Source organism: Candoia aspera, chromosome 1 (assembly GCF_035149785.1).
Source record: "Candoia aspera isolate rCanAsp1 chromosome 1, rCanAsp1.hap2, whole genome shotgun sequence".
NCBI classification, from domain to species: Eukaryota; Metazoa; Chordata; class Lepidosauria; order Squamata; family Boidae; genus Candoia; species Candoia aspera.
The window spans coordinates 232050394-232074469 of record NC_086153.1 but is presented as its reverse complement, the minus strand read 5'-3'; the positions used below and the strand labels follow the sequence as shown (position 1 = coordinate 232074469).

General features: G+C 40.4%; 1 protein-coding gene across 4 annotated transcripts in view; it reads right to left on the bottom strand.

The window, feature by feature from the left end:
• The window catches only part of STX3 (syntaxin 3), a 40263-nt gene extending 16725 nt beyond the window's left edge, over window positions 1-23538 (bottom strand). For 2 of the 4 annotated variants that reach the window (XM_063289135.1, XM_063289134.1), the window contains exons 1-4: window positions 23005-23538; window positions 3150-3224; window positions 362-461; window positions 32-106 (exon numbers count right to left, since the gene is read on the bottom strand). In XM_063289135.1, coding sequence (XP_063145205.1) covers window positions 32-106; window positions 362-461; window positions 3150-3224; window positions 23005-23034 — 280 coding nt within the window. In that variant the 5' untranslated portion in view covers window positions 23035-23538. Of the gene's footprint in view, window positions 1-31; window positions 107-361; window positions 462-3149; window positions 3225-8470; window positions 8493-23004 lie in introns of those variants that run through there. The other 2 variants (XM_063289133.1, XM_063289136.1) reach the window with 2 other exon arrangements.
• Window positions 23539-24076: the final 538 nt, after the last annotated feature.

Sequence of the window (24076 nt, the reverse complement as noted above, 5' to 3'; positions counted from 1 at the left end):
ATCCAGCTTGTCCCCAGAAGAGGTCTCTTACTTTTAAGTTTGTTTCGAACAGCATTGGCCGTTTTCTTGATATCTGCTGTCAGCTGCTCCAGATCATCCTTTGTCTCTGCAGAACACAAATAGATTTCCTCTGGTAGGAGAACAGCAGTCAAGATCCTTCCACCACTGCACCACACACAGCACCCCTCAGTCTGGATGAATCCATTCAAGTATAAGAGGACAAAGCATCTAGCCTCTCCGAGAAGCTACCTCCATCCCTCTACTTCTACCTGATACAGAGATAATGTTTAAAGAAATTGGGGAGAAGGATTTAGGCTCTGAATTGTCAAACAGAAGTCTGTAAACACTGCATCTTACTCACTTGGTTCAGGGATAGGAGCAGACAGGATAATGCTGTACAGCTTTTTTGCCTCTTCTACATTCTTTGAAATTTTGTCAATATTCTGCCGGGTCTCTTCAATCTGCAAATGACGGAGAGTTGTTGAGAAGAAATCCACTGCCACAGGCCAAGAAGGGAAGACCAAATTCTATGAAGTCAGCCCGAGGCTCAAAGCTTATTTTCATTACAGGAATTCATGTAGAAACATAGCAATAGCAGCATCAGTGGCTGTCTTGCATGTGGTGGACAGTGCTTTCTCATCTGTGGATACAATTGTATGATGTTCCTGTCTCGTTCTACAGGCAGTGATTTGAAGGATAAATTTTACAAAACAGTGCATAACACTTCTAGAATTGCATGCATACCAAACATTTTGCAGTTCCAAGGGCAGCCAGACCTTCCCCCTTCTTCTGCATCAAGCAGAAGTGCAGTTCACTTTCTATCTACCCTGCCAGTCATTATCCCCACTATAAAACTGAAAAAGAAACCACTGTTCAGTTGATGTGTTCTGTTATTTTCAGCAGTGTCAGTAACTGTGTGATTTTTGCTTCTGGTTTGTATAACTGAAGGATGCTCCCTTGTAATGTATTTTGGATCTATCAGTAGAATTAGTTTCCCAAATGGCCAATTTACAGATCTTCCATTCACACTCATGTACAAATGGTGTATTTGTCTAAATACAACATTCTTAAGATTATGTTCACGTTCATTCTTTGTGGCGTCATGAACACTGTAATGCAGAATTTAGACCAACACTCTTCACTACTCATAGGATCACAACAGTTTACCTCATCCTATCATTATGATTATCATCATCTCAAGGGAAGAGAGATGTTATTTCCTTTGACATAGGTAGCTGCAGACCTAGTATCAGCAGATGATATGGTGGGGAAAATGGTGCTCATGGATCATGAGGGCCCTTCAGTAACCCTTTGTCAAGCTTAACATTTTTAGGCCACACCAGGTATACTATCTGTCATCTTCTTCCTTTGCCAAGCTCTGCTCTTTATTTCACAGGAACTGGAGATAAGGAAGGTAACAGCAGCAGTGACTGTAGTCTGTTTTGCCCAGCATCTCCTCTTTACAGTACTGGACTAAAGAAATAGCAGTGCTCCTTGAACTACCTCCTGCCACCACTGTGGAAGAGCAGGCTGCTTAGCAAAAGTGCAGGCACTTGTGCTACCTTCTTCCCCTCCTATCTGAGCCTTCTCCCCAGCGTTAGCAGGGCAGAGTTGCCAGTGAAGCTGCAACCTTGAAACAGGTGTGGGTGGAGACAGGTGTGTTTTGGAAGCTCTGCAGCCAGCAGCCGAATAAAAGAAAGCATTCTTCCTTCACACAGACTGGATGGTCCAGAGGAAAAACAAAAGAGGCAAAGCACAGCACAGCACAGGAAGGTACAAATGCTTTACATGCTGGCCATTAATAGAGAAGAAAAAAATAGAAGAAATACCAGAGAGAGAGGAATTAAAGACAGAATGGTGTCTGTAAGAGGAAAACATGATGCTATAGTAGTAATAGCAATAGTATAGAAGTAATATTAGTATAGAAGTAATAGTACTAGAATATAGTATAGAGAAAATTGTAATTGTATAGTAGCAATAGAAATAGAGTATAGGATAAGATAATAGCAATAGAAAGCACTCACACATATATATATTTGTAAATTTCATATATCACTTTTATATCTTGGTTTTTTTCAAAACAGAACATCTCCCCCAACCCTTATAGAGAGACATAAAATCACCTGTCCAGTGTCTTTGTGGCTCTTTTGAGTCTGGGTCAATCTAATTGGGCACAGTTTAAAAAAGAACCTGTAATAACTACCCCTGTCTGTCTGCCACTTGCTGAACTTCCAAGAGGCCCAAATCAAAGAAATACAGGAGGGATATTGAGAACACTTTGACCAAAGCCTCACATTTTAACCATTTAGCAAAATAAAAGATGAGGTGGGAATCAGGAGCATTCTACCAACTCTGATTAAAAAAACTAGCTCCCTCAAGTCTCTTCTCCCTGTACTATAACCATCAGGACATTATGTAAGAACTCAACTGAAATTTAAGAATTGGTGTCCAAGTTAAGTTCTCTCTCCTTTTTTTCTCCAAGACTCTGGATAGGCTGAAAACCTGTGGAGAGGGCCTTACACACCTGGCTCTCATTCTCTCTTTCCACTGAATGTATGGACTCCACTCTGGAGACTTTTTGGCAAAAAGAGCAGGATAAACATGATATAAGGAAAAAAAAATATCTAGCCTGTGCACAGGGTGCCAGGGAAGCTGAAACTGGCCACCTCATTCAGCACGACTGGAACCCAGCAATCATTTGCTCTCTGAGATCGTACCACCAGAATTCAGTGGCAAAATGGCTGTTTGCCAAATGATTTTAAATATTCTTGTCCCAGAATTAAGGGTAGAAATGGGAGGAGGAAACCTCTGAGGGTCAAAATGTTCACATCCCCACCCTTAACAACTCATAAACTGCCTCCCAAGCTGAAAAAAACAAGCTCAAAATTGCCAGTTTGGGAACCATTCTTGGTCACATTACCACATCAACCAGATGGCCTTTTATGGCCCCCTGGAAGATTAGGAAGCTTAGTTGTGGCCCATGGCTCTGCCAGCTTTACTTTATTCTGGTCTCTGAAGTTTTTTGCAGTCTTCTCAAATGAAAGCTTTCGCAGCACAATTAAATAAATCTCATGAAACTCCACCGTTTCGTCACTCTGAGGCCCAGCTTTATTTGCAGAGCTACTTTCTCTCCTCTCAGCAAGGGTTACCTCTGCAAAGAATTCATCCATGAAAGCAGTGTTGTCAATAGCAATTTCTAAGTCATCTTCAGTGTCATCCTGTTTCTGTGAAGAGACAAAATAACACTAGTTAGAATCCTATGGTTCTCAATGTCCTGTTTCTGGCCACGTGGTGAAGGAAAAATGCAGAATTTATATTGGCAGCATTCACATTGACAGAATGACCCCACAATAATCAAGTATATAATTTTCTTAAGCCACAGAAAGACACGCAAGTTGGTCCACTTAGTGAAAATATAATGAAAAGACAATAAAGCTGGAGCGAGATGGCACAGACCTTGCATTAAGTCTGTTCTGCCATCACTTTGCCATTCATATCCAAAGCCAGAGACAGTTGGCAGAAACAGAGGTCAGTTCCATGCTAGTGAATTACAATGACTTCATAGCATCAGCCAACCATGGCTGATAAACTGGCCTGTCTGAATTGTTGTTATTCTAGCACAATAATGGTTGGGTGGCTCTAGAAGATGCTATAAATCACTAGCAAGGAAATGATCAGAGACAGACAACTACATTGTTTCCAAAACAGTTTAAAACATTTAAGTGATTGCTGCAGCTTATCCCATCCTGATGTCCTCAGATATCTCCCTGCCCATTAGTTATGCCAAGTGAGTCTGAGAGGAGTTTTAGCCTAAAACATCAGAATGACACGATCACAAGTTTGTGTGTTCCTTCACTCTGATAAAGAAACAGAAACAGCTACAGAATAAGCAAGCACCCCAAGTCCATTACAGGGAAATCAAACAGTGGGACAGCAAGAGGAAGAATCAAGATATACTTAGGCGAAGACTTGCTCTGTGTCTGTTCTGATTCTAGCACTTAGTTCTATAGCCCCAAATCGGATGGAAGTAGCATCTACAACACCACTATTCCAAGTCGCTGCTGTCTGAGAAAAAGTCAAGAGACCAAAGGCTGACCCTGACCTCAGCATAAGGAGGCAGAGCTAAAAGGAAGGGCCAGCCTGGACTGTGCAGCCATCAACCAGAAGAGATGTTTGGAAATTGGGGCTGGGCCTACTTCCCTTGCATCTCCAGTTTTTACCCTTCCACTGAAGGCAGTCCTCTTCCCTACCCATAATCATCCTTCCTCCTGCTCTGTACTAAGGTACGCTGGCTCTTGTTTCATACTTGAAATGTAGAAGCATACTGTGGTGGCTTTTACTGTGGCTTTCATTTCCTTTTTGGAGACATGCACACAAAAGCCAATGACTAGTTGGGGAAGAGGGTTCATTTGATCTTAACTGCTCAGTTAAGAAATAGTCTTAATTTAAACAACCGAGAAAGGGCCATTTAAAGGAAAGCCTTTTGTTTCACTTTGAGTTTTTTTTGTTTTGTTTTTTTGCACAGACCAGTATTCCAAGTCCACACATCTTGATATTCAGATACTGGATAAAGGCAAACGCAGGCTTTTCCTCCTGAACATATTCTCTCATTTTATGGAATTAGTTTCCACATGTTTTTTTTTTGTTTTTTTCAGTCTTCCATCTTGGTATTTTGCATTCTGAGAGAAAAAAGACCCAAGTGGTAAAAACACAACTTTTACAGTTCAAGCACAAACACTTTGAGGCCAGATTTTTCATTAACTAAAATTAGAGAAGACACTTTTACTTATTTTCAGCATTAACAAAGTATCAGCTCAACACAATACTCTGAGTGGTTTACAAACATTGAAAACACCATTAAACATTCAGTTTAAACTAATCAGAAAAAATAATAATAAAGTGAATAAAAAAGATACGAAAATGGTAGGGAAGCAGATAATTTCCAGTGCTGAGGACAAGCATTACCCTAATCCATTGTTGGCGGAAAGGAGGCAGGAACAAGTTTTTAATCTCTTCTCAAAATGTCCACACGCACACCCCACCCCAATTTCTTAGCCTCCTTTGCTCTTCATGCAGCCATGTCACATCTGCTATATTTGATTGTGTCTCACCTCAGCAAGGACATGTGCCTGGGGTGAAATCACATGTTCTTCACCGAGGAACATAAGCTAAACAATCTGCATCTTTATATCAATTTATCCTGCCTTAGGTAGAAAGGTTGCAAAAGGATGCCAGGCTCTTGGGTCAAGAGATCTTGTCATAAAGCCAATTGACTGGGAACTCAAACTGCACAAAGGCCAGACATAATCGCCCAAAGCCAAGGTCTTTCAAAGGCCAGGCATAGTGCAGCTACCAATGTAGAATGATAGATTTAAAAAACAAATGATGGCCCTTTATTCCAAGTAGAAATGCATGCAGTAACTGGGGAAACAAAAGGAACTAAGTGCAAAGAATAACATCTAAAAGGGCTGGAAAGGGAAATGAAAAGACTGACTTCAAACAGCTGGGTGACAAGCACAAGCCAACAGAGATATTGCTAGAGTTATCAAAATGTCTTTGTCTATAGATAAATGGGCTTTCTCTGCCAATATTATTGGAACGCTTATTCTACTTCAGGGAGTGGAGGAAAGATTATATGTCCTTTTTACAGAAACCAAAATCTATGAGAATACTCCGCTACTTCTCAAGGTCACAGGGAAAAAACTCCCCTTTTTGCCAACTCTGTATCTGTCCACCCTCCTTTCTCCTATGAGCACCATATCCAATAGGAATCTAAACCATCTTCTGCTCCCAGCAATTTACTGGCATAGCACAGAGTGATAGCACAGGATCTGTCTGGGTGTCTGCAGGGATGCAGGAGTATGTGAAGAGCCAGCAAGATACTATAGCGATGAGCATGCTTATCTCAATGGCCATTCAGTCACTGGGAAAATATACACGCCTGGTAATTCTTGGTGAAGATTGCCTGCCAATCAGGTTCAAAGATCAGTTGAAGTTGGTTACGTATTGCTATCCAGTTAGGCTATGTTCCCTTTTACTCCTGGAAACAGAGGGGTTATGATAATGTTTCATTGTCCAATCCTCCTCCAGAGGGCAAACTTCTTTTCAAATGGATTGTACCACTTCAAAATGCTTTCATTTCTGTGACAAAATAAACATTAGAAGTACACATATTTTTTTTGCGTACAAGCAGAAAGTACCTGAGTGTATAGAAGACTAAAGTCCCGAAGAAAGGAACAGGGAGGAAACATTCCCTAGCTGTACTTTTTTTAAAATACAGAAAGTGTATTAAGGGAAGGATCTAAAGCTAGGCTGGTGTCAATGACCAAAAAATAAATGTTTCATGTCTAATTCCTCATCCCACTTAACTCATTAAGTACTGTTTTGCACCTGCTGAAATAAGATTTAAAATAATATTTATATTGTATTTTATATTTGTAACGTGATTTTATTTTTACGGGATTTTAATGTCTATTGTTATAGTATTAATTTTATTGTAAGCCACTCGGAGTCCCTCTTGTGGGGGAGATGGGTGGTAACAAAATTTGAATAATAAAATAAAATAAAAAATATTCTGGCTGGACTTGCCATCAAATCTCATTTCATGGTAAAGAGAAATTCCCTGATATGTTTGAGAGTCTTGCTCTGGGAAAACATTACTACAGTAGGAATTTAAGGGAAAGGGGGAAAATTTATTGATATTGACCAATGACACTTCTCATGAGGCTTGTAATTTACCACCACCACAACCACAGCAGTTCTGTCTATGACTATCCAATGCCTAAAGCAGTGTTTCTCAGCCTTGGCAGCTTGAAGATGTGTGGACTTCAACTCCCAGAATTCCCCAGCCAGCTATGCTATGCTGGCTGGGAAATTCTGGGAGCTGAAGTCCACACATCTTCAAGCTGCTAAGGTTGAGAAACACTGACCTAAAGAATCAAAGAATAAGCAAACTTAAGGGTTCCTTTTCTTGAGCTTCTTTTACAGAAAAAGGGAGGGGAGAAATGCAGTAGTCCAGACAAGTACAAAAAGTCTTATTTCTTTTATCTATCTATCTATCTATCTATCTATCTATCTATCTATAATTCTGAGCAGCAGAGGTGCAGTTCCTACAGTGAAATGTTTTCAGAGTCTCACAAAATGGAGGTCAGAGGTTATCTTAGTTGAACAGTCACTGAGTCATCTGGCTGGTAAGGAGCGCAGCTAATCTCCCATCTAGTCCTGAATGTGCTCCCACACAGAACAAGCAGTATTAGCAGACTGCAGTTAGAGAAGGAGGGGACTTGTTTGCTCTCTCCACTGGAGGAACAGACTAACCTACCTGCATATAATCACCTTCCCCTTTGGAGAAGTTGTGCCTCTTCAAGCTTTTCCTGCAAAGCTGATGTGAGTGGGGCTAAAAGCTTTCCATTTCCCCCTTCATCTTAACCTATATTTGTTTTACAAAATGGCACACCCAGAAATTCTCAACATTCTTATCCTTCTGCCACACATTTCTTCCTACAGAGAAAGCAAAGGATAACAGTCTTGTCCCTTTCCCAGCATCACCAGTGTCTCTGCTCTCAACAGGATGGGAAAGGAGAAAATGCCCTAGCTCAGCCTTTGCAGGAACACATGCACACTGCATTCCTCAGCCTGGGAAAAAGCAGACCAGATGGCTGGTATCCTTATTTAATTGCATTACACCAGCACAGCATGCTTGACAAAGAAAGCCTCTGGTCTCTAGGCTAATGAATCGGGCGGGTGGGGGGTGCATGTGCACGCAAGGTTGCCCACAGAGAAAAGACCACAGGTTGGGTAGAGGAGGATGGCAGGAGTGGGCTACTCTGGGGACACGTAGGCACTTAAGGGATGGCATTTTAGAATCCGTTAAAATGAGATAGCCTACCTAACCATTTTGCTCCACATTTATATAAATAAAGAAATAAAGATTTTATTTTTTAATATTTAGTAGGCACCTTTATAGTAAATATTAAATATTAAACATGCAGAATGTTAAAACAATACCCTCATGCACGCACGCACACACACAAGTCAATCATTTTGTGCACGTTAATTTCAGTTTCTACATGTCTGTGCCTTCTCCTTACTGGACCGGATCACACTGGGTTCTAAGGACATCCTTCTAAGGGCATGCCCAGTGATAAAAACAGAAGGTGTGTGTGCAGTGATGTAAACATCAGCAAAGATATAAACGGCTATTTCCCTTTGCTGTAAGGGCATGGGACGTGGAGAGGTTGCAGTGTTCAGCTGTGACTCATCCCTAGTACTGAGAACAGATACCTGTGCTCCTTCCATCACACCTGAAACTCAAGGCGGGGTGCTGTTTCTTATAGGCCACTGAATTATTTTCTTTGAGGAGCCAAACAGTAGGATTGCAAGACCACCAGAATGTCCTACTATGAATATAGTTGGAAGAAAGGATCAAATGTTATTAATCCATTCCCAATAGAGTACAGAAATTACATACGTATTTCAGCACCTTCCCTTTCCTTGAATTCTTTGGTTCCAAAAGAGCAACTTGATGACTGATGATCAATGGCAGAACAGGTTAACTGTACATAATAAATAAATTTCCTCTGAGCAAATCAACTGCAAGCTGTATTAAAACAGTTTTGTCATCAAACTGAAATCTCACAAGGACTCCAAATACAGGTTTGACCTTACTTTCCTCAGTGCTCAACTAATTAAACATTACTTTTGTGACCTTTGGTCAAGACAGTAAATCTTGGCACAAAACATACTTTTCAGACTTTCAGTCAAGAAGTGGAGCACTTTTGAATAGATGATCTGGAGAGCAATACTTTCACTGAATTATAGAGGGTAATATAGACCAAAGGATGCAGATATAGTAAGGTGGTGCAGCGATCTGGGCTCTGAATCAGGAAGCACTTGATTCAGATGTCACCTTATAACAAACTAATTTGATGGTCCAAGGCAAGTGCTCTCTCATAACTTCGGTCTCCCATCTACAGCAGAGGGTAGAATAAGGCTTTAGTGGACTGTTGCAAAGCTTAGAAGTAGATAACACATGTAAAGCAAACCTTGGGAAATTTGATACAAGTTTTATTACCATATACATATGGTATGCCAAGCAAGCTCATTAAACCTGCCAACTTTGCCCTTTTGTGTGGCAACAAGGACTGATCTTTGTTCCTATTATTTTGCTAAACTTTTCAATCTTAAAACACTGAGCTACCAATGAGTCCACTGAAATTCATGCTGAATACATTTTTACTCTTTTAGATCAGGATCAGTTATCCCTGAATTGTGGTCCACAAGTCACAACAAAATTAGTGGAAAGACATAAACTGGCCAAGTTCTGTGTAGTTTCAGTCAGTTATTAACATAATATTGAACAGTAAATCAAGCCTCCCTCAAGTTGAGCTTGTGTCCTGGTGACTTCAGAGACATGTCTATGTAGTTTTCCTAGCAATAATACTAAAGGGGTTTGTCACTACCTTCTTCTGTTGCTTTCCCCCCCCCCCCTCACCTTGGGGTTTTCTGGTGGACTCCCATACAAGTACTAACTAGAATAGACTCTACCAAGCTTTCTGAGGATGAACCAAAGTTAACCAGGTGCCTTCACCCACCTGTCATAGCAGTTTCTATGTAATGGGAGACTGTACACCAAATGGAATGGTGTAGTTCAAAGACAGAGCAAAGGTTTCAGGTATGGTCTCTGGTACTTCAAGATAAATCTGCTGTCAGGAAACCTGGAGAGCTGTTCCCAGTCAGTATAGAAGGAAGTTACAGAGAGTAAGGAAGATGGCCTTGATGGAGATATGCAAACTGTTGCCAAGGTGACAAGAGATAAAACATATTTTAAGTTCACAACAACCAGATAACATTTGGAAGTGGCTCTGACAGATACCTAGTTTACTGACCTATAAGTAGGAGGAGGAAGTACAACATAATCGGATTTGCAAGATTCTGTTATTATAGCCAATCTCAATAAAAGTAATTTTAACCTTCCTCTGGAGCTGATTTCTCGGTCTGGTTTGCCCAGCAGAGCTGACAGAAATGGTAGGAGTCAGAGCTGTTGTCATTCATGATTAATAACCACCTTTCTACCCAGAGAGCACTCAAGATAACTAACAAAATAAAGCATATATGGTTAAAATCTTATTAAAACACTTTAAATTATTACTAATTCAAACTAAAACAAATCTGCTTAAAATGAAGATCTTTACTTCTTTTCCTAAAAGCAGAAAGAGTGAGGCCAAGTACAACTTCCAAGGGAGTGCATTCCATCACTTGGAAGCAACACAGGAGATGGTATCTTTAGCCAGATGGACCACTGATCCCAAATTTATTTATAATACCAGGGAGATTATTGAGAAAAGGTGGATTACAGTTTGGTGTTAAGAAAAATTGGCAGAACAGCTAAATTTAACATCCATAGTTCCAGGACTACAAAAAAATGCAGGGAAAAGGGTTTGGAATACTTCTAAACTGTTAGCTTAAGATAGTGTATTCTGCATAGCTTCTGTTCCTCCTTTGGAGCTATTTAAAGCCATGTCTCAGTTTATGGATTTTTGCAGACTATATTTACTGAAATTTTCTAGCAAATACACAGCAGTTCTACTGAGATACCAGTGTATCTGAACTTTCAGTCTTGGAAACAAGAGTGCTGCAAGCCAATACAGCCAATATTTTTATTCAGCTTTGACATGTTCACATTGAGAAGAAAGTACATGTTCCAATCCTTTCCAATCTGCCATACCAATTTTGTTGAAGGACAAAAGTACTGATAATATCTAACATCCCGCTTTCCAGATGCTGCCTGTTAATAGCAAAACTTTCTATACCAACTCTGGAAACTGGGTTTCCTTGGTACAAGTTACAGAATTCTGCCTGTTGGCAGGCAATGCCAAACACAATTTTAACCACTCTGCACATTAGGGCATCTGGTGGATATAGAGTTGGAAGAAAGAGTTTAACACACTGGGTAGCAATGTTTGGATGGAAGATTAAACAGGACGATGAGGAATATGAACTAGAAGCACTGGGTATTTCTGTTCTTGCACTAGGCACTCAGATTATTTGGTGTTTCTACAAATAGGCTAATTAAAAACAAAGCTCTTCAAGAGGTGTGAATGCTTTGTCTTTAATGTATCTAATCAATCTTTTCCTTCTTTGTTCTTAAGCTACTGTGTAATCAAACAGTTGACTTAATGTTGCACAGATTCAAAAGGTAAAGCTCTTTGTTTAAACTCTGTTCTGTAAGGAGAGTAACATTTCTGCCCTTGGGGAAAATAATTTAGTTCAGGAGCAATGAAGTTATTTAAAAACATGTATAACAGGCAGAATTCTGTAACTTGTACCAAGGAAACCCAGTTTCCAGAGTTGGTATAGAAAGTTTTGCTATTAACAGGCAGCATCTGGAAAGCGGGATGTTAGATATTATCAGTACTTTTGTCTTTCAACAAAATTGGTATGGCAGATTGGAAAGGATTGGAACATGTACTTTCTTCTCAATGTGAACATGTCAAAGCTAGAAACCCTAGCCCTCCTGCGTTCCATGATTAGGAGAGTGAAAATTTTGCTAAGTGAAAGTACAATCCTGACCGCTCATATTCCTTGGATAACTCACATCCTAAATGTGCTAGAGGGGGGAAAAAGCACATTTACTTTCAGGAATATCTGCTCAAAATAAAATGTGAAGTCATCTGCTATCTACATCTCAACCCACACCTCCCAACTCCCAATTTTTAGTTATTTTGTAAAATTCCATTTTAAACACAGAAGGGGAAGATGTAGCGCACAGCTGCTAGAATTCTTTCCAAGCACCTGACCAGCAGTGGAGGTGTTTCTATTTTTTTCTGTGTAATGAAATAACACACTGTGACTTTATTTGTTGATGTGTACTGGGAAGCACAAGCAGACTGCATATGCACTGCTTTAGGTCATGTGACTGGGAAGGGGGGGTGTCTTAGAATGAAACAGTCAGTGTCATGCGGAGTCATCACCCAACTGCCTCTCCCATAGGGATGTGTTGGGGAAAATTGGGGGATTTTCTCTCTCCAAAGATCCATTTTCAAACTCAATCTTTCAAAAGCTGGCTTCTTCCCACACACATTTGGTCCTGTTCTGTTTAGGTTTAGAGAGTCATCCTGCTGACAGATAGGCAGAATCAGAACCCACAATTTCTTTCCAACGTTCTGTTGGGGTGACAGAATAAAATTCAGTAGTGTCTAAAAATTCAAGTCACTGCACACAAGGTAAGCGAGGAAAAACAAACCTCAACGTTTTCCCTCAAGTTGATAACTGCCATCCAAAAATATTACTTGAAGGCTTCTGAAAAGTTTTGCACTAAAAATCATCCCTTACCTAGAGGTTCCATCATTCTTTTGTTGTGCACAAACTTATTGTTCTTGTGCACAGACAAAAACAGGTTACACCTTCTTGCTTACAGCTTCAGTCCTAACCACATTTACATGGAAACTTCCATTAGTTTCAATAATCAGTGTTATGACACATGTAGCACAGCTGGTTAAAGCAAGAACTTCCTGAAAAGGACAATGAGTTTTAGTCCACATTTTTATTTGTGTACTTGCCTGATACTGAGTGTTAACATTCATTTTAGCGTTTGCCGACTCTTGAAGCCCTCCCATAGCACTCTGGGTGGAATGAACTTGTCATTAAAGTATAAAGAGCATCCTGGTATTACAGTTACCATTCACTATCTGCAGTTTCCTTTCCCTCAAAACCAAATTTAATTATGCAGTTTATTAAAATGATAGCTATTTTTCAGGGGGTTAGGTGTTAAGGATGGAAATGGGAGTACTGGGCTCCACTCAAATCCCCCTGCTCCCAATCCTTCCTTTAATTTTGAAACAAAAGCACAAAATATTCTAATGCCAATATTGGATCATTTTACCACCAAACGTTGGCAATGCTGGGCAGGCAAATGTGCCTCACAGGCTACAGGTTGCCCACCTCTGTAATAAACCATGATTCCATAAATCATGGCTTACATAATATGCCAGCCTAGCTATTACCTATCCAGTTGTACAAAGCATCCATATAAGTCTGAAGAGAAAGGTGAGACTTGTAAGATAATTATTTGATGGCACTCATTATAAAGCATTTTTCTTAAGCAATATTTATATTTACACTGTTCAAAGAAGGTTTATTTTCAGTAAAGATGGTATCAACAGGAAACAAAAATGCTCCAAAAAGAAAAAAATATTCAACTGACATGACAATAATAAGGAAGCAGGCATGATTATTCCAGTACTTTGCCATCTACATGGTCTGTTTCTGGACCCAATTCAAAGTGTTCTCTTTTTTTACCTTTAAAGCCCTCAGTGTCTTAGGAGCAGGTTACCTTCTTCCGTATGTACCTACTCAGGCCTTAAGATCATCTAATGAAGCCCTCCCCTAGGTCCCCCCACCAGAGCAGTTGAGGTGGGCCTCTATAAGAGAGAGAACTTTTTCTGTGGTGGGACTCCATTTACAGAGTTCCCTCCCCATACAGGTTCAACTGGAGCCCACATCAGCCTCATTCTAGTGCTGAAGCAAATAAGGAAGATGACCTTGATGGAGATCTGCAGACCAAGGCAAGATGGGCTAAAGCATTTTTAAAGTCCAGAGCATCCAGATAACATTCAGAAGCAGTTGAGACAGACACTTCCTTAATTCACTAAACTAGAAGGATGTACAGCAAAATCAGACTTGTACATTCCTGTTATTATAACCAGTCTGAATAAAAATAATTGTAGACATCCTATGGAATTGATTTCATGGTCTGATCTACCTAGTGGGGCTGACAGATGAAGACCCTTCTATTTTCCCAGGCTTTTTAATTGGCTTTTAACTGTATTTGAATTGTATTTTAATTCCTATTGCTTTAGATGATACTGCCTTGCTGCTGTCTGCTTTATATGGTATTTTTATTTGATTTGATTGTAGATGTTTTTATTTAAACTGTATTGTTTAGTGTGTTTTATTGTAAGCTGCCCAAGGACCTTTGGCTATTAGGTGGTTAAATTTTTTAAATAAATAATTTGCCATCTGTTCTTATGTTAGCCATCTTAAGTTATTTATAAAAATAATAAAGGGGGGGGATAGAAAATAAATAAATAAATAATATAAATCCCACAATCCTGCAGAAGCTCCTCTACCCTTCAAACAGTATACTGTCAAGGTCCAAAGACTTTGGGCATATGTTCCCTATGGCCTTCATCCCTGACGTGCATCCAGAGGTCCTTCGTTCTTACCACACTCTGCCAAACATTGTGTACTGAAGCAGCAGCCTTCCTGATGCCCCATTCAAAGGGAGATGGGAAGAACAAGCACCCTTGCTCACCTGATCATGCTGATTATCCCTGCTTCAAATTCCACTTCTTTCAGTTCACACAGCAGTAGCTATCCATCACACCCTCTAACATCTAGTCCAGCTTTTTTATCTTTTTAAGGAAGTAGATCTACAGTTTTAAACTCAGGAAACCACAATGGACAGCCTGCATTCTGGTTATCTGGCAGGGGCATATATGCTACTTAACTGTATTTTATCCATAAATGAAATCTACTCAGAGGTATAGGGGTGTGCCTGTCTATCTTACCAATGAATGTTGGTTCTATTACTGGCAGTACCAATTCTGACAAGCTTTTGCAATAACATGTTACGGTGGGGGCCCAGATGTCAAGTTCCTGCTCAGATGAATGAACCAACTATGCGTTTTAGAGCAACTCACTATCTCACAGGGTTGCTATGCAATAAAAAAGCCTACTGTCTCTATTTCCCTTGCTTACGTACCATACACCCAAACTGTTACGTACCATACACCCTTTAGTCTATTTGCAAGCCAACTTCTACAGTTTAACATGAAGATTTTGTACACTGCAGAACTGTTCCAGAAAGAGCCTATAATTAGATTTGTCATGTAGGACATCTTTATACATACTGAACTGCAGTGGTACCAGTAGATGAAATGACTAATTCTTGAAAAACCTGCTTTAACCGTTTGCTGTCACCATCCCTTCAAGAAATAATTTATGTAAAGAAGAGTACTTAGTATGTACAGAGCATTCTTCCCTACAGATGAGAGGGCCTGCCTTCCAAGAATAACATCAAAGTTTCCATATATGCCAGAACCTCAGATGACTGGAGTGAACTTGGTTTCTGAAGTGAAATTGTTGACAGCTGGCGAGAAAAAAATAAAAGCAGACTCCCTCAAATCAAGTTCAATTCCTGGGACTTCATGTGGTTTTCTTGATAGTAAGAGGGAAACCATTTGCCACTGTCACTTTTGGGGATTTTTTTTTGTTGATTTTCCAGTCTAGTCTGCAATCCTGGGATTTCCTGATAGTATCTCATCCAAATATTAACTTGGTCCAACTCCAGCTAAGGTCAGTTAAGCACTGCTGTCTATTGTGAATGGTTTGTACAGATGCTGTATTTTTCAGATGTTACTAAACCGATGGTTTAAATTAACAGGGCAATAGCTACAAATGATGTGTACACTTTTTAGAGAAGGACAATACAATTACAGTAAAACATATGAGATTTGATTTTGTTTCATTTTTATTTTTAGCCAAAGAAAGGTAAACCTGGAAGTGAAAGGGTGCTTCAGATACCTTCAGCTGTGAAATGGCCTCCGCAGGAGACTTGACTGGCAGCTATTATGATCTTCCATCAGACCCAAGCAATGACCTTTTTATTTTTCCAGACCTGTTTAAAATGTCATCTGAGTCTAATATTACTTTCCTCCTAATGCATGTTTTGAATCATTTGCCTTTTAATTATAGGTAGATCCATCATCACGCCTCGTTTATTTTGTTTTTATTTTATTTATTTATTTATTTATCAAACTATCACCACCCATCTCCCTCCCAAGGAGGGACTCTGGGCAGTTTACAATAAAATTTTAATAATTAGCTGTCTTTTTTTAAGGGAGGAGCAAAATTTTTCTTCATATATTTAAAAATAAATCTCTATTCTTAAGCAGTGACACCCTGTCCATCTGACTCACTCTTTCCTTTTTTTGGCTGCATTTTGAAGTAACTTGTTTCTTAGTCTAATAAAAATGCAACTTCTTCATTTTGTGGGAATCTTGCAAGACACACATATTCCAATGTACCACAAAGGATAAGTGTCTTGCCATTTAGATTCAGAAAAGGAATTTATCATAGGGTGAAGAATCAAAGTCAGAAGAAATGCCTTCTTTTGTTACTTCTAAATCTTATGCTGAAGGGTTTTCTCTGGATAACCAACCAAACCATTCTGAACTCTGCCTGGATGTTTAACAAGATCTGTATTTTTTGCATGGTTCATCTATAATTCTTGAATCTACATGGTATTGTTGAAGTTCTCCCCAAGCTGTAAAACCAAGTTCCTCTTTACAGAACAAACTTCACATTAGTTGGCATTTTTTTTAAAATACTTTTAGAAAATAGTAAAAACCAATTACATTCTGGCTGGTGATCTTTTCACAGGAACGGAGTTTTAAGCTTTAGGAGCTTTGCTTTTCTATAAACAAAAGCAGATATTCTCATGATTGTAGGATTTAAACATTGCCTAAAAGGAAAAAATGTAGTCATGCAATTCCAAGGGGGCTGGAGGGAAAAGAGAAACTTGACAATTCTCAGCTAAGTTCCAGATCTGATATTAAACGCCCTACCAGGAACATACCATTCTTTATGTGGTAAATATAACTGCTACGGCTGCACAGTATTTCCCTCTTAAAATATAACTTTTGAACCTAGCAGAAGTATAGCTCTTCTGGTTACAGGCAGAGAAAAAAGCTAAAACATAGTAACAGTGCCTTTTCGGTGCCCACAAGTCATAATACTTTAAAAGTATATTAAGATTTTATTGTAGACGGTGATGTATTAGATGGACACTATGAACCTTGGGCTCTGGTCACTCTACAACTGTCTTCAGTAAAAAGGGTGATGGTAAATTGCAGGTTACTAGAAATAATTTAAACAGAGCTAGCTGGTTATTTCTCAGCTGTATATTCTGAATTGGGCATTGGGTCAGATTAATTAATTAGCCTCCAATTAACTCTACAACTCTTGCATAAGACAAACTTTTCACATCACACCTTGTTGTATTACTAAGTTGGAAAGAGATGAAGCAATTTAAGATTTCCCCCATAATGGATACCCAAATTGTAGAGTTCAAGCTGTATAGATCCTCACTGTGGAGTAAATGGGAAGGAAAGGGGGAAGGGGTGCCAGCACAGTAATATGTGCCCCAGAAACATTTTTAATTTCACTTTAAGAGGAAGTAAAAATGTTTCTGGGGCACATTATATCTCAATGCATGTGACATAGTGAAGGATTTACATGCTTGTGAAGACTGCACACAAATCATTACACAGAGAGAAAATTATTTGGCCCCGATAGTGAGACTAAACACCTCTCCATATCACGCAGGTCCCCAAACACAGAAAGAGCATTCAGCAATGCGATTTTTCCTCTAATATTTGAAGAGAGATTGTCTAGAGCCAATGTTCCCACTTCATTCTGAATACAGATGAGGCCACAATCAAAAGCTGGGTGAGAAAGTGAAAGTCCTGCGGTAAACAGTCTTCTGCTTCAACCATAGATGTAGCATTCAAGGAATGAACAAAATGCAGTTGTGCCAAGGAAGTAGAAAAAACTCCATATTGGAATGTTTCTCTTCCTGAATGTTCCCTCCACCTGGAACCTCTACCTTCAAGAAGGAAAAAAAAAGGCATAAACTATTGTCCGGAAACTCCCTCCCCATTTGTGTATCTGCCTGTTTGGAACTTGAGTTCACGAAGGAATAAAAATAAAATTAATCCCCTTCTCTCTCCCGAGCATTTTATCTTCTCTTCTCCTGATTGATGGTTTTATAATCCTGACTAAATCTGTCACTCCTTTCCTCCCTTCACCCGGCCCCCAGGCTCCTTCTGAATCCTGGGCAGAGAAACAACCAGCTCATTTGTGCTGGGTCATCCTAACCGTGGTCCATTCCCTCAAAATGTGATGCGGACTTTGGCCCTTCCAAATACAAGAAACTGCAGTGTTCACTCCTTCAGTTCCACAAAAGGAAACAACAGGTGGTTTCCCTCACTGGATCAATTTCTGTGCCAGGCAAATCATGACAGACATGTAGGTGGAGGTCATATCTGGTCTTCAACAAGATAGGGTAGCCCAAGGAAAGTATTCCCTTTAAAACACACACACACACACAGGCTACAAAAGCCGAGAATTATTCTAAGCACATACTATTCATGAGCACTAAACTACATCTGTCTCTCTCTCTAAGTGGCTTTATACACCAGGTAGGCATATACAGTGGCAAAAAGGATGTCTGTGTGTGTGCGGGCATGTGTACACACAAACCTGTCTTGTAGCTGAGGAAAAAAAGCAGACTTGATGGGAAATACCCAAAAGTTGCAAAGAACAAATGATATTGCTACCACACCACCCCGCTGCAACATTCTTTGAATGAGGCAGGCCCACTGCCCATTCCAAACCTGTTCAGGAAGGACCCAAAGTCACCGTCAAGAAATTGGATCTCTGGATGGGCACCAATGGCCGCCATCTCCGCATGGAACCCCACTTGATACAATATCTGACTACACCATGATGAAAATGGGAAGTCAAGGCAGGAAGGAGAGACACTAGCTGGGCCTCTATCTGGTCCAAATGGAAAATCTGAAACAGGATCTCCTCTTTCAGAAATGTATGTACCCCAATGAAAGCTGTGGAAGATGGAGGATGGAAAACTCTCCAGAACAGGGGCAAAAGTGTTTTAAGTTCCAAACTCCAACAAAGCAGATCTGGATGAGGAAAAATAATTCTTCAAGAAGGAAATAAAACTGATGAGAATCTAAGGCTTGGAATACCTATCTCAGCCTCTGAATTACACAACTTGGTCAGACATCTCTGCAGGTTGTGTTTTTGAAGTCTTGGGGTTTTTTAAAAAAAAAATCCTATTCCTGATATATATCAGATTTGCCAACCTTGCCTAAGATACTTTATTGTCTGGACCAAGAAAAAATATGGCACATATTATCTATTTTATAGACAAAGTAGACTGGACTGTTTGTGAATTTATACTTCAGCACTGCTGGTAGTATACCACTGTTCTTGAAGGAGTAGAAAAGTCCATACCTAGTTCTAAGCCAAAATGGGATTTCCTTGTTCATAGTTTTAGCGTGTGGTATGAAACCATCCACTATGGTTTATTCAATAAGCCACATTTAAACAAGCCATGGATTAACACAATGCATGAGCCCAATCACATTTATCCTTTAATTCTAATGAGGAAGAGAACCAGGGGGCTGAAAAGGAACACCAGGAGAAAGGACTATAATTACTTCTCCTCTGCTTCTGCCAACTAACAAAGCCATCTTACTCCACCTTCACCTGCCATTTGTTTAAGAATTACAATGCCTACCATAGGAACTGAAGAGCCTCAGGTACAACAGATGAAATAATTTTAGCTTGATTTAAATTGTCTAATAATTGTCAGACAATTAGACAATTATTAGACAATTTAAATCAAGCTAAAACACATACCTACCAACCAAGCTTCAGATACCAAATTGCAGCTACTCAGAAAGGAGAACTTAGGAAATACAAAGTGTAAGGAATCAAAATTCCAGGTTCTCTGACCAATAGGATTACTATTACAATCTAGTATGATTCAAAACACACACACCTTTTCAGATTAAAAATAATGTGTGTGCTTGCTCCCAATCAAAAGATTACTAGCATATTTGCTGCAAAATTCCACTCAAGTGCAAAACAGCTGGTGATTGATTGTTTTACTTTTTAAAATCAACATTTTAAAAAAAACTTTTTTTTTTACTAGAGAGAAATTCAGTTGCTTTTCCTGTAGTCAGGGTTTAATATGTAGCATAGCCCGTTATATTGCTCAATGACTTGAGCAAAATGAAATGCACACATTGAAAACAAAATCCAAATGTGCACAATTTCTGCATGCTGCAGAATTGAGGTTGCCTCAATTCAAATTTGTATAAAATTCAAAGAGTACACAGAATCTAAATTATTCCTCTTATTTATAAATATCACCTTTATCTTACAAGCAAAGTGATAGCACAGAATGAAAAAAGGAATTTTGTTTGATCGTAACAACTAACAGATACTTTTGTTGCATATATTTTCAGTAAAAGCAGAAGAGCCTTGGCGGCATGTTATGCTGAAGGGTGAGCAAATGCTTACAATATTTTTGGTTGATCTAAAGAGGAGAAACAAGTCATTGTCAAACTAAACAATAAACAGGCACAGATCTAATATTAAATAAGTCTATTTTAATAGCTAGCAAGCACATTTCACTCTTCTGAGACATTCTTTTACTGACCCAAAAATCAATATAATTCAGCAAGAATAGCAAATCTTCAAGGCAGAAAGCAGTATGAAACTATTCAACTAAAAGTGATTAATAATTTGATTCCATTTATTTAAATCTTACTCAAGAGCAAGGATTTCTCACTCCTTATAGCAAGGGTGCAAAATCTTTTTAAAAACAAGGGCTATTGTAGGCCTTGAATGCTGTGCTAGGGATCACAATACCCAAAGTGGAGCAAATCGAGATCGCTCCCAGTGTAGTTAATAATTTCCCCTTTTGTCACATGAAGCATTACAGATTGTTGCAATTTTTGGAGGAGCTTTGGAAAATGAACCCAGAGTTTTAAGGAGGCAAATGTTATTTTTATATGCCTCTGCCACAGAGGTAGTTTTTGCATCAGCAAAGCTGGAGAGTTTTTGTTACCAGTAATTTCTATGATGGGTAATTATCATTGGCCTTGTTTTGTATATCTTCCTTTAAAATTTGAATTTTGACTTTACCTGTTCGACCGTTCTATTTATCTGTTACCGGCTGTACTGGAAAACAAGCCTGATAAGAGAGACTACGAGAATTTACCGCAATAAAATAAGCCCACGCAAGGAAGCCTCTCAATCCAACCCAAATTAAAGACAGGAGTTGGGAGCCTCTGGCCTCCGGATGCTGCTGAACTAAGATTTTCAGCAACCTTCATAACTGGTCAGGCTGCCAGGGAGTTGCAGCAACATAAGAAAGGCCACAGGTTCTCTAGGCCTGCTTTATGCTGTTAGCCTGTATTATTTCCCCTGTGGGCTTTTGGCCTTCCTATTTTCATCTCTTGCAGATTATCCACAATCACATGGCCAGAATTTAATCTCAGATCATGTGAAATGCAAAAGAAACGCATGTTGGTAGCACTCACTAAGTAACCTCTCCAGCACCCTCCTCCCTATGACGCAGCCCCTTCTATTATGCAGGATCGGAATTTATACACCACACCAAGCCAAAATGGGGTTTGCTTCCTTGGGTCTTATCATGCCATGTGAATCCAACTACTGTACATGTAAACAATCACTTCTGGTTAAATATACTGGGTGAATACACAAATTGTAGTTTCTTCAATAAATCATGATTATACAAACCACAGGTCTGCACGTGTGAGGACAGTGCAAGTTCACAAGATGACGTGAACACCTCTCCTTCTATAAATTAAGAGATGCTTGTAATAATCCTAGCTTACTTCCTGTTTATTCTCCTTTGGCTTTCTAGCTAAGCACCTAGGTTTCTGGTCACAATGACAGAACCACAACGTCCACTGAATTCTTCCTTTGACAGTAGGCAACTGGTTCATCCTATGAGACAAGCAGTACCCACTGTCCCAGAAAATGGCCAATTCTGTATCCCAACAAGTATAAAGATCACATGCAACCTTATCCTCATTGTGAAGGAGAAAACAACCAGTCTAGGAACTCGGAGGTGCAAAAGGCTTTTCCAGAAGGTTGAAACGTCTGGGCCTCCCCAAAGCCTGGCACACATTGAACTAGCAACATACTTTGGCCATGCAGCCAATGAGAAGCTGTCCTCGTGTCAGTGACCTGAGCCAAACGACCAGACTTAAAATATCACCCCATGCTAGGAGCAGGTAGCTACACACGAATGATGCACTTCAGGAGAATCACAGGCAAACTTGTCTTACAAGCTAGATGTGTTTTTTGCAAATGGCCCAGCAGTCTAAAAATGGAAGCTATGAAATTGTTAGTCGTATTGTGCTTGGAGAAAATGTTCCTTATGCTCTAGAGGACCTTTAAAAGAAAAGATATTTTATCTTGTGTGACCTTGAGCAGTTACAAGTCACTGAGTAAGTAAGTCAACCAGAGATAAAGCAAAACCAGAACCTAACCCTCTCCTGGCACCTTAACACAGCTATGTCCCCAGGCTCATAGTTTAGCCACAAGGCTACATTTATCAAATAAAACCTGATGTCACAAGGAGGGAAATCAAAAGGAGGAAGTTGCTGATTCTTCTTATCTTCTTCATGCATGGAAAGAAATGGGTGGCACTCCACACTTAACTCCCTTCAAGCTTCTGAAGACTACAGGCTCATTACTTCGCCCCTCCTTCCCCAACTAGTTGGATTAAGTCTGTTATTGACAGGACTACACGGCTACATCCAGACACCTCTTCTGACCACCCCACATTAGAGATCAGACACACACCAGATAGCCAGTAACAGTGGTGGCCCCCTAGGATTTCTGTGCCTTGCAGGTTGTACCAGACAGCCTTGGCACTGTGGTATGGAATGCCTAGCTTCACACCACTGCTTTTGCTGTCCCCACACCTTCTATGTTCACTTTTCCAGCAAGTTTAAAACCTACCAGGCTACAGCCCCTTTGCTATTTTTTAATGGAGGAATCAACCAACAGATGGGTATGCCTTTAGCTTGTCCTTACCTAGGAAGAGGTGCAGGAGGGATCCCTGAATTATAAACTTCCCCCTCCAAAATGACCCTACAGGCATATCCAGCTGGACGGGGGTGGGGGGCTGAAACGCTTTTCTTTCTCTGTGTCAATGAACTCCCGATACCGGATCATGTGCATGTTTACTCAGAAGTAAACCCCACGGAGTTAAAGGGAGTTTCCATAGACAGCGGCCAGGGTTCTTCTTTCTCCCCAGTCTCCGTCCTGCTCCTCCGGGTGGGAGACCCGGCGGGGGAGGGGGGCAACACTCACCGACTTCAGCTGCTCCAGCCGGTCCTTCATTGTGGGCGGGTGCGGCTCCTGCGCCTCCTCTCCCTCGGCTAAGCAGGGCACCCAGGAGACCTGTGCACCGGTAGGGCTCCTCCAGGAAGTGGATTCCCAAAGCGAAGCCCAAAGCAAAGCTTCCTCCTCTTTCGCCTCCTTTGCTCGCTCGCTAGGAGGAGGGTCCAAATGTTACCAGCGCGGGAGGGGGGACGTACATACCGGCACCCCCAGCTCGCCCCGTGCAGCCTCAATCTGTCTCTCGCTCTCCCTGCGAGCCTGATCCTCCGGCGCTGAGCTGGCCGCAGTTGTTAATCCCCAGTGACAGACGCGGAGGGAAGGAAAAGGGGGAGGGGGAGAGCAGAGGGACCTCCCCCTTTACCTGGGCAGAAATCTCTCTTAAAGAGACATCGCCCAGCCAGCGGCTATGTCAACAAGGAATCGTGGCTTCGTCTGGGAGAGTATTGGGCGACATGCTTTTATGACTCCCGCGACTTCCTCTTGTTCTGTGTTAGGCTGTTTTATAGGAGTCTGTTTTATACAAGCCGAACGACAAGTCCCTGAACTCCCACCGTAACCAGGTGAGGACAGCTGAACATGCGTAAGGGGGGCTCTGCTTCGTTGGCTTGCATGGGGTGGGGGGAACTGCAGGAATAAGCCTAAAGGTTCATGGAAAGGTAAGTATGTGAGGAGAGGTTTTTAAAAAGAGAGTGGGTGTTGGGAAAGAGATCGTCTGACAGGCGTAAAGGTCAGAATGCAGAAATGGGTTAAGAAAAGAGGGAACACCACTGTTTCTCGAGGAGTTTTGAACTGTGATGTAATAATTTCCGTAGCCCATGCTAAAAAGAATTGCACCAGCTGCGTTTCACGCTGAGGTCAGTCCAGGCCAACATTTTTCTCTACAACTGAGAAACAGTAGAATTTCTTATTAGAAATTCACCAGAATGGGGATATCCTTTTTTTCAGCTGAGAGATGTATTGGGAGGGCAAAGAAGCAGCCATCTAAAAATAAAGAGTCAATAATGACATCCATCCATACTAAAATCATCTGGATTACAAACTT